Source organism: Argiope bruennichi, chromosome 2 (genome assembly GCF_947563725.1).
Source record: "Argiope bruennichi chromosome 2, qqArgBrue1.1, whole genome shotgun sequence".
Taxonomy (NCBI): domain Eukaryota; kingdom Metazoa; phylum Arthropoda; class Arachnida; order Araneae; family Araneidae; genus Argiope; species Argiope bruennichi.
In genome coordinates this window covers 72979798-72990952 of record NC_079152.1, presented here as the reverse complement: position 1 = coordinate 72990952, position 11155 = coordinate 72979798, and the positions used below count along the sequence as shown (strand labels likewise).

At 27.6% G+C, this 11155-nt stretch overlaps 1 protein-coding gene across 1 annotated transcript; it reads left to right on the top strand.

Annotated features, from left to right (window-relative positions):
- Window positions 1-6402: 6402 nt before the first annotated feature.
- On the top strand, window positions 6403-10750 carry LOC129958234 (uncharacterized). The gene is made up of 2 exons (XM_056070531.1): window positions 6403-6461; window positions 9732-10750. Exon 2 carries the CDS (start codon window positions 9732-9734, stop codon window positions 10590-10592), a length of 861 nt encoding a protein of 286 aa, XP_055926506.1. The 5' UTR covers window positions 6403-6461; the 3' UTR covers window positions 10593-10750.
- Window positions 10751-11155: the final 405 nt, after the last annotated feature.

The window sequence follows — 11155 nt, the reverse complement described above, 5'->3', positions numbered from 1 at the left end:
TCTATTAGATTTTAACATCTGCTGGCCGAAATCTCTTAACCCTAGAGGGTATGACACAATGGACAAGTATTTTATGGAAGAGTTAGATGGCTGCTGAAAAATTTGCATTTTGGGTGGAAATCCCAACTTGTTACAGCAATTGTATTTGACCTGTAAGCAAAGGTAAATATGTGTGTGTGTGTGTGTGTTGTGTGTGTGTGTGTGTGTGTGTGTGTGTGTGTGCGTGTGTGTGTGTGTTTTAACAATAAGCAAAAAGTTAATGTAATCGTGTCGACGAATTTTAATGATATATGTCTTCTCAGAATAAAAGAAAATTTGTGACAGTATAATATTTATAGAGAAATCTAATTGGTTGGCTATGCTTGCAAAATGGCGGTATCGGTCAGTTCCTTGAATTCAAAGCTTATGTCTTATTTTCATTTTGCAATATCCCACGAAAATGATAAGGAGAGGACGGTTGGACTTTGATGACATAGCGGAGAGTCATTAACTTTCACACGAAAAAAACACTGTAAAAATCGATACATTAGATATTTTATTTAGTAGTTGTAACTGACACACTCTGACAGGGATTTTCCGCACCGAGAATGAGCAGCGAAGTAATATGGATATAGCTTTCTTTTGGATATATCTGTCAGAAATAGAAAGAGATTGAAAGAAGGGTTTTATTCGTTAGATATGAAATTCAAGTAAGAATTGATAGCATTTATTTAATATGACTTAAAAATCTGCGAAATTTGTGTTTATGACTAGAAGAATGTTTTTTGATTTTGCCAATTATTTTTAAAATATAGATGATGGGTGAACATCTGATCACCAAACACTATTAATCAGTTCTAATTCAGAATATTACGTATTTTTGGTTAAAAAAATGACTGGGACAATTATTCTCTAAGATACTGAATTTCAAATCACACAACAACAGAGGTTATTAATTCGATATTTAACGGCCGCCTAAGCACAGTCAATTGCATGATATTTTCATAATGCTGTTCTATATTCTGAATTCCATGCAATATCATAAAAATATTGCAGCAACAGTGTTGCGCATTTTGTGCTAATGTAATGTTCGACACCTTTCCAATCACTTTGAGGAGCGCATTTTGATGTATTTTACTTCGCTTCACTCTACACGAACCAGTGGCAGAAGAGCACAGAACAGTTTCGCCAACAACGGGAAACAGTAGAGTATTCTCGAATGACGTGTTGCATTAATTTGGAAGCATAATAAGTAAATATATTTTTGTATAACTTTATCGATATTTCTACCAAGCTTATAAATGGTTTCAGATTGAAAAAACGTATTTTATTGTGTATATGGTTAATTTATATTCAACACTAATAAGGACAGTTCATTGTCAGTTCAAATATTTACTTCCGTAGATGTCAAAATTAAACAATAGTTTTCATTGTATTGTGCTTTACGATATGTTATCATCTACTGACAGCAAGAATAAGTTAATTTTTTGATAGAACTATAACCTTGTTTTCGAAACATCTTGGTCATCTTGTGATTGGAAAAAAAAAAAAAAAATAACAGTGCATCGGCCAGTTCAAACTTATTCGCTTCTTGTAAAGCAATGTCATCGGCGTGTCCACCATTTTCGGCAAAATTTTATCTTTCCTATCATAACCCACTATTCATGTGTTTTGAGCAATAGACTCACAGACATATTCCACTTAGTCTCATTTTTTGCCGATTCTAATTTTTTAATCATGAACTTGAAAGCCACAAATGCCATTTTCTATTTTTTACAGGTGACTATTTTCAATTCGAAATACTCCACATCATGAAAAAGGTCCGTTAAAACAAAATGGCGTTATCCACTAAATTGGATTCAAAAGTTCACTTAATAAATTAAATTAAATAAGACAATTACGCAGTATACTCGTTTCTGTTCTATTACCTGATAAACTGTAATAATATTTCAGACCAGAATAAAGATATCTTAGAATTTAATCATCTAGAATAAATATTTTTTTTCTTCAAAAAGCTAAAAAAATGCTTTAAAAAATGGACCACTGTAATCTCTCAACATAAACACACAAAATATACTGGCGAGCGGTGAAGCAAACCGTGCTCAGATATCAAAGAGAACAAGAACACCAAACATAACCAGAATCAGCAAAATATCGCCCAAATTCTTCAGAAAAAAAAAACATAATGAATAAATCTACAATACATTTAATAAATGAGGATGAAGTATATTAACTTTACAACAAAAAATACAAAAGTAATTTTATTAAATACAAAAGTAATTTTGGGGTACATCTCTCAAGTACAACATACTACCTTGCATATAAAAAAACATCGTTTCAAAGAAAAAAAATGTACATGTTATATTATGATAAATTTTAACTTTTTCTGAGTAATAAAAAAAATGCATTCATTGAAATGAAAATCATGAAGTATGAAATACAAAATCATCACTATAAGAAATTTAATAAACAAGGATAGGTTTTTATAAACTTAGAAATATACTATAAAAATGTTTCATTAAATATAAATTCAATTGTCTGTATGTATCACCAAGCAAAGAAAAATAAATCAACTCGCCATTTTTATAAATTTGACAAAAAGGTCATTCTCTTGAAAAATGTATATTCCATCCACGTTCCCTTTTTTTTTTCATGGTTTTAATAACTTATGAAATATGATTAAATTCAAATTTATATATATATATATATATATATATATATATACAAAAGTATTAAAATCAAGTTAATAGGAAAATCAAATAAACCAAATAAAAAAGAATCCGGCCTGAAGACTTTTTCAAGGGTCAGCCTCAGGCAGGGATTCAAAGAAAGGGATTTTTTCTGTGAAGGAAATCCAGACAAATGTCTAATAATGATTCCTCGTGACCCGAAAATCCCCTGAAATTAGGCCCAAGGGATATACCATTTTAACAGAAAGAAAAATACAAAATAACAAATTAGAAGAAAATAAGCACCAGAAAGTAAAAATACAATAACAAAATTAACAATATAAACAAAAATATCATAAAATAGCACTAACGGAAAAAAGAAAGGCAAGAACTTACCATCAACAGTCAAGGAAATTTTAAGCTATCGATTGTGACACTCACTTTTTAAAAAACACTACCGGTAAATTAGGTAAGAAATTGTAGGCTCCCAGCGCCATCTATTGAGTGATCCAATATGCAAGGAAAGATTTATTTTTATTTAAGCCAAGGGATTAATCCCAAACCATACCTTGTTTAATTAAAAAATTGACATTACAGTAATTTCTAGGAAATTCATTTTTAATTAAATTTTTAATGAGGTTGTTTGATGCTTCAATATAGGAATTTTTATTATTGCAAACCCTTTTGATCCTGTTAACTTGTGAGAAAATTAGATTTTTGAAAATTTTAAAGTTTAGATTGGAATGGTAGTTACATAGTTTTGTTACTTTAAAGTCGAATTCATCCCTTTTATCGTATATACCAACTATTGTTTTATCCTTAGCAATTTCGATTTTTAAATCCAGAAAGGTAGCCTCAAGTTGATTTTTATTTGTTTCCGTTAGAATTAAATCTTTTGGATAGCAATTAGTAACAATATTAGTATTGTCGAAGTTAATCAAAAGTAGGTCATCAATGTATCTCCACCCGTTTATTAAATTATACTTAATTATTTTTTTCTCATAGTAATGTAGGAAAATATTAGCTAAAGCACTTGAGAAAGCTGTTCCCATTGGAATGCCCTTGACTTGTTTATAAAAATTAATACCATTAAAAACGTAATTTTTAGTAATATTAAAATTACATAATTCAAGCCAGTTATTTTTAGGAATGATATTTTCATTTAAATATTCGTCATATATAAAAGTGCAGACCTTTATTAATTTTTCATGAGGTAGATTAGTGTATAAATTTTCGAAATCAAAAGTATTAAGTTTATTAATGTTGTTATCTTTAAGAAAATCCAGTACTTCTTTGTTACTAGAAATAATAAAGTTGTCTTCAGTTTTTATTTTGTCCAGGATAATTTTTAAGTATTTAAAGAAATGTTTACCCGTATAGTAATTATAACTGCCAGTGCTACAGATCACGAATCTGAATTTTAATGGATTTTTATGAAATTTAACTGTTGGGAATAAATAAGGATAGTTAAGAGAGCAAGTCTTAATTTTTTTTTTTTTTTTTTTTTTTTTTTGCGAAAGCTAGCATTCTTTTATCTAATTCCTTTTTCCCGGTGTTCTTTAACATATAAGTTGCATTAGAGTTATATTCATTAATTAAAAGTTCTTTATAATAATATTTACAAATTAAACAGAAGTTATTTGCTGATTAATCTATTACTGTAATAACAAATTTTTCTTTTAAATTTTTTATTTCGTTTTTCAATGTTTTAATAAAATAAATCCCACGTTCTTTAGATCTGTCAAAATCAGTATTCATTTTTATTTTAATTTCCTTTAAAATTCTCACTTTCCATTCTCCGAAACCTTCCGCAGGCCAATGGTATTTTCTAGATAATTTAGCAATAAAAACATCCAAATCATTACCAATAGAAATCAAAATTTTGTTATGGTTTATTTTTTCTCTTAAACTAAATTTTGTTCCTCTTCTCATCAAATCTCTTAAAAAGTTGGATTCAATAATTTTTAAATTACCTGTAATAATATGAACTTTATCAACATCTCTAAAATCTTTATAGTTTTCTTTGTTACAGTAACAATCTGTTTTATTTATTTTATCTAAATTTTTGCTATGAAGTGTAACTAAACACTATTGAAACATCTGTTTTATCTGAAAAAAACAGATAAAACATTTGTTTTATCTGTTTTGTTTTATCTTAGAGGAAAAAATATATTATTATTATGTATGATTTTGGGTAATTTTAGATATTCGAAGTAAATATCCGAGAATTATATATATATATATATATATATATATATATATATATATATATATATATATATATATATATATATATATATATATATATATATATATATATATATATATATATATATATACATATATATATATATATATATATCTTCCGGGTTCGTTTGGATAGTGGAAGTTATATGGTGTGGAGAACGCTCAATCAGCAGGCGGCAGTAGAAAATGAAACAACGACGTTTATTTACACGAAGACACACAGTACAGCACAAAGACGACAACTATATACAGCACACAATTATCTTCAGCTTAGACGTGCAGACAACAGCACACAACAAGACTCTACTGCAGACAGTAGCGCACAGCTTAATTCAGCACTAACTTGTCTCCGTCGCTGCTCCGCTAATCTCTGGAAGGCCAGTTCTTTACCGTCGATTTCGACTACTCTACTCTGGCAATTGCGGCTGCCTCCTTTTATAGGTCTCAGGAGGCGGGGCTAGAAGCCTCTCAACCAATCAGGAACGTTCGAGGCGTATCTCGGTTCCTACTGGACGGCACGGGAAAATTCTCGATGTTTCGGGTATAATCTATTTTGGCGCCAAAGTCGCCAAATTCTTCGCCAAGTTTGTCGCCAAGCTCCGGGGCCTCCGACGCGACACCCGGACTCCGTGCAATACAGATGGCTGTAAAACGGTCTTTCTGATGATGGAACCAACTATGCTGGGAAGCAGCAGCACAGTTTCGTAACAATATATATATATATATATATATATATATATATATATATATATATATATATATATATATATATAAAGTTCGAATATAATTGTCTACTTTTCTTCAAAACATAAGTTTATTATTCTTGAAATAATTAGGTAAAAGCATTTAAGCCGTTGATAAAAATCAGTTTGATATCAGCAAATATTTATCTCTTCTGGAAATCGGAGAAGTTGTCTTCTATGATCAGTATATATACCATAAAATATATATTGATGAACACGCATTCATTTGAATGATAAAAAAAAAAGTAGTGCAAAGCTCATTGGATCACAAAAAAATTAAGTATTCAAAAATCCAAAATATTTCGCTAGAACCATTTATGTTGTACTGAGCTTCGGAAACACGCAAATCAAATTGTGATAGTCAAAATCCAAATCAAATATTCTAAAATCCAAAATATTCTACTACAATGATTTATGATGTACTGAGCTACGGAAACTTGCAATTCACACTGTAAGACGACGTATTCTGCTTGTCAAAATCCAGAGCAAAGTTCATTGAATCACGAAAAATCAAGCATTCTACTCGGAAAATTGAAAGTCAAATTGTGACTCTCGAATTCTTCGAGTAAAAAAAATGCTAGTTATCCATCTTTAACTTTCAAATAAAGGTGGATTTTGTTGATAAATGTGGTCGTAAACGAATCGAAACTAATTCTGATTAGAAACTTTTGGTTGGTAAAAAAATATGCATAAAAAGGCAATTATTTCCTTATATTTTAAACCCTACATATCGAAAATCAAAATACTTAATATAAGCAAACGAAAGGAAGTGAAGAAATCATTTATTTATTTTTGCAATTACTGCGCGAAGGTACGTAGCAAGGTATGTATTATATAAATGATTTATATATATATATATATATATATATATATATATATATATATATATATATATATATATATATATAATTTATTGTATTTATTCGGGTTTTTTTTTCCTTATCTTTTTCCAAAATGTCAAATAGTTAATATCTATTACTAGATATCTTGTGAGGCTCAAACATCTGACTATTTAATTTGTGAACAATTTTTTTACCGGCATATATGATTGTTTAAATAAAATTTTATTGTTTTGGTATTTTATTGGAATTAAATGGCTTTGAAAAAATTCCCTTTTAAAAATTAAGTTGGTTAAGTAAATTAAGATAAGTAATTAATAATAAGTTGTAAAAGTTAATTAAGATAAAATTAAAACATTCTTCCATTAAACAAAGTGAATCTTTTAAAACAATTATTATTTTTGTAATTTAGTGTTATTTTATTCTTATTTTTCTTCCATTAAACTCATTCTGATAAACGAGAAAAGAATAATAATAATTAAGTAATTCATTCCAGTTAAATGATTAGTAAATACTGAAATCCTTTAAGTAATGGAAATTACTAAGTTGTTTCATTTCATGTTTATTCGAAGATGTTCGCGTTCCACTAACTAATACTTTGCCTATGATCTGCAGACGAAAAATTTATCTTTATTAATGAAGTTCTGTTTAAGGTTACCTGTGTCATGAAATATATGTGGGGTGTTGATTGATAGATGATAATGTATGGAATAAAAATGTATTGGAAATAAAAAATATTTCTTTTTAAAAAAAGTCTTAAAATTTTTAAACTTTTGAAAAAAGATTGGGACTTAGATATTTACCTAATTTTGCCTTTTATGAATTAAAATATTTTAATTCTGATTATAAAGAGTACATAAATAAATCTTTTTTAATTTAAGAAAAATGTCAATTTATTTATGAATTATAATACAATTAGTAATAAAAGTAACATATAATGTGAGAAAAAAAATATTTTTCACACATTTGAAAATCAGTTTTAAATGTTAGGCAATGTAATTCAAATAATATAAAACTTGGTGAAAAATAATGTAAGTGACACCCATCAACGCAGTAAATTGGTGAATGCACAAATCCAATCGTGCAATAATAAATTCAACAGATGATATTTGTAGTGATCACAGTATAACAATCAGCCACTTGTACTTATTAAAATAGTGTGAAATTAACCTCCTATTTCTTAATACATACAAAATCCACTGGTTCAATCAATAAAAAAATTTGCTTACATTTATCAGTTTTGATGACGAGACAAGGAAGTCTAAAACCAACATAAGATCAAAGGCAAGAAAAGGGGGAAAAAAATCTTTAAAATTATTATTTTCACTAAACCAATGCTCTTGTTCTACCTTTTGCAGTATTTTGTTTCTTTCCATTTAGTAAGTTAAGAATTGGGGTGCATGAATATTGTTAATTTTACTATGAGCATATGTTTCATGTCAAGGATTAAAAAAAAAAAAAAAGTTCTGAAAGAGTATGATCAACTTTTCAGATTAAATCACCAAAAGGCTGTGAGAATGCTGGAAATTTTCCATCTGTATCTGATTTCATAGCGGAATCTGTAGTCTAAAAAAATGACAATTTGACATGTAAATAATAAGAAAAAAAAAATGAAAACATAGGAAATATGTTGAAAAAGTGATTTTTTTAAAGTAAGAGAAAAGAATGGACAAATACTTCATCAGCAATCAAAGATTTTAATATCATTGCAAATGCATCTGATTCTTTTGTTGAACTTTAATCATACTAATGGTTATCCAATGACTGCTTGATAACTTATATATATATTAGTCTTGATAACTTTTATAAGAAAAATACTTTTAAAAAGTTAAATATGTATGTTTTTTTGTTTTTCAATTCTATGTTAATTTTTCTAATTAAACAAACCAAGAATGAAGGATCTTTTGTGGTTTATTATTCCTGGTATTTTTGTTTTCCTACAAAATTGAAGTAATTTCAAGGTATTTCAGTTGTACTAATCATTTGAATAAGATAATCATTTTGGCTATGGCCCAAAATGATCACTATAAGCAACATCTACTATATTAAAAGAGATAGAGAGAAAAATAATATAATAAAAAAAGGAATCAAGCATATATTGATAACATTCTTAAGAAGCTCTTCATTTGGAAAATTTTGAATGAATAAAAACAATCGATGGTTTTTGAAAAACTATACTTTCTGCTAAAAAAAAAGTTCTTACTTTAAAATTATGGAGAAAAAGAAAGGGGAGGGACAAAAGATGACTGAGTGTGAATAAAAACCTTTCATCAAAGTAATCAAAACTATTAAACCAAGAAAAATATTGATAACTTTTATTGTCTTCAAACTTTATTTTAAAACTTGGCATACTATTTTCTATTGTGCACACATTTCTTGCCTTTTTATTCAGTGCATAGAAATGGTTGTTTCTTTTAAAAAAATTAGATTTATCATTTTAGAATTCTTTTTGTTGCTTGATTGCAACTTCTGTGAGTACTAGAAAGGTTTTTTCTTTTTAATTGAAATACATTGGCTCTAGAAATTAAAATCTGTATATCTTTTAGAAATCAGAAGGAAAAATAACTAGTTAAATAATAAATTCACATTTTCCGAGAATTTAAATATAATAATATACAATTAATATAATAATTTCTAAATATAAAATTACACAAGGGAACATGATGTAATTTCATTTGATTCTTTGTTATTCACCATTATTATAAAAATGAAATATATATATATATAATAAAGATGTTGAATAGATGACCATTCATATTTCTTTTTAAATAATTGAAGGCATTGATGAACTATTGATAGGAATTTAGAAAATGATCCCACTTAAGATTCACTGTTTTTCAAGGTTTGATATTGATTATTTATCCAAGCAAATGTTCTTCCTTGGATACTTAGGGAAGCAATAGTTCATCTATGTGCTATCCATATCAGCTGATCTTGCATGAAATTTCTAGTTATGTTTCAAAATAACTTTTGGTAACTTTATAAATAATAAATCATTTTAAATGAATTTTGAAGAACAAGGTTTTTAATTTCACAGTAAAGTTCATTTGTATGATTTTGATAGCTTCTAACCCAATAGTATTTCTTTCGTGATACTAAATTATATTCTCTACTGTTAACCAGAAATTATTTAGTTGTAATCTTATTTTAATTTTGAAAGTAAGTATTTAGTGATATTTTTTCAATTGAAATAAAATTTAAAGAAAAGGGTGATCTCCATCAAATGTACAGCATTAATACGAACACTGTTTCAGATGGCTCCTGGTCCTAAGAAAAAGAACTTCAATAGGAGAGGTGGTGAAAATATACAAGATAATAAAAAGACTCCAAAACCTACAGTGGAATCTCAGACAAAAGATCAAGATTCAAATTCTACTATTTTGAATGATGTTACTGGAGAACCTGATGTTTTTCAAGATAAAAAGTATAATAAACGAAGTGTTACAAGTAATTGGACAAAATATGATGAGCCAGTCAATGACCCACATGCAGATACAATGAGAGGAAAAGATTTTGAAGTATTATTAAGCTACTCTGGAGGTTCTCAGTTACAATTACAAGATGAAAAAGAATGGGATGAAGCTTATGTTAATGATAAATCAATTGCTTTAGATTTCCAAGATATGACATCTATTTTAAAATGTATTCCATTTCATAAAAGGATGAATTTGCCTGAAGATATTTTTGATAAAAGCCAGTTAGAAAAATTTGTTTCTTATGCAGAAATTAGTAAGTCATCTTATATTTCGAAAGTTGAATTGCCAGCATCAGTGAAGCCTGAAGAATTTACCAAAATGCCTGAAACTCTTGATCCTGATTTGAACATAATTGAAAGTTATGAATCTGATACTGTTCCTGAGAATATAACCAAACCATTTGTGTTAGAAGAAAAGACTGAAAATATTATTGAGTCTTTAGCTTCCTGTTTATCTTTGAAGAGTCCAGTTCCAGAAAAGATTATTTCTACTCCAGAAGAACCTGTGGAAAATGCTGGTGATGATCTAGACTTCCTTTTGTCATTAAGCAAAACAGCCAATACCCTTAAGCAAGAAAAGTCTATAGTCCAGAAGCAAACAAATGTTGATGATTGGCTGAATAGCATTCTTGATGATTAAAATTTTATTTATTTCCTGCTGTGATATTTTTTATTTCAACTATACAATGCATATTTGTTTGTTTTAAATTGAAAAAAAAAATATTAAAAATGAATGTATACTTGTAAATTAACTTTACCTGATAAGTTTACAAAAATAAAGCATTTATTAAAATTGAATTTGTCTATGATTATTTTGAATGTTTACAACACAGTACATATATGTAATGGAAAATATATTATTTTTATAGTTTAAATTTATAATTTAGGAGAGAAATGATTTAATACTTTGTCTGAAAAATTTTTCTGTGTTCCAAAATTTGGAAGTTAATATGAGAATTAATTATCAAGAAAATTAGTTGAAAATATTCAGAAATTTTAATATTTTTTGTAGTTGAATGAATTTTTATTACCATTTAAACCATGAATTTTAAGCAGAGGAGAAATATTGAAACTTTTCAGTGATTCTAATATTGTTCTATATGATTTCACTTAGGACATGATCCGTATAAGAATGTGGAATTTATTTAAAAAAATAACAATCTATTTTTAGTTACTATAAATTTGATTTAAAATAAGCAGACT

Excerpts from the sequence above, each read along its gene's own strand:
- LOC129958234 (XM_056070531.1), top strand. The coding sequence starts at position 9,732 with ATGGCTCCTGGTCCTAAGAAAAAGAACTTCAATAGGAGAGGTGGTGAA.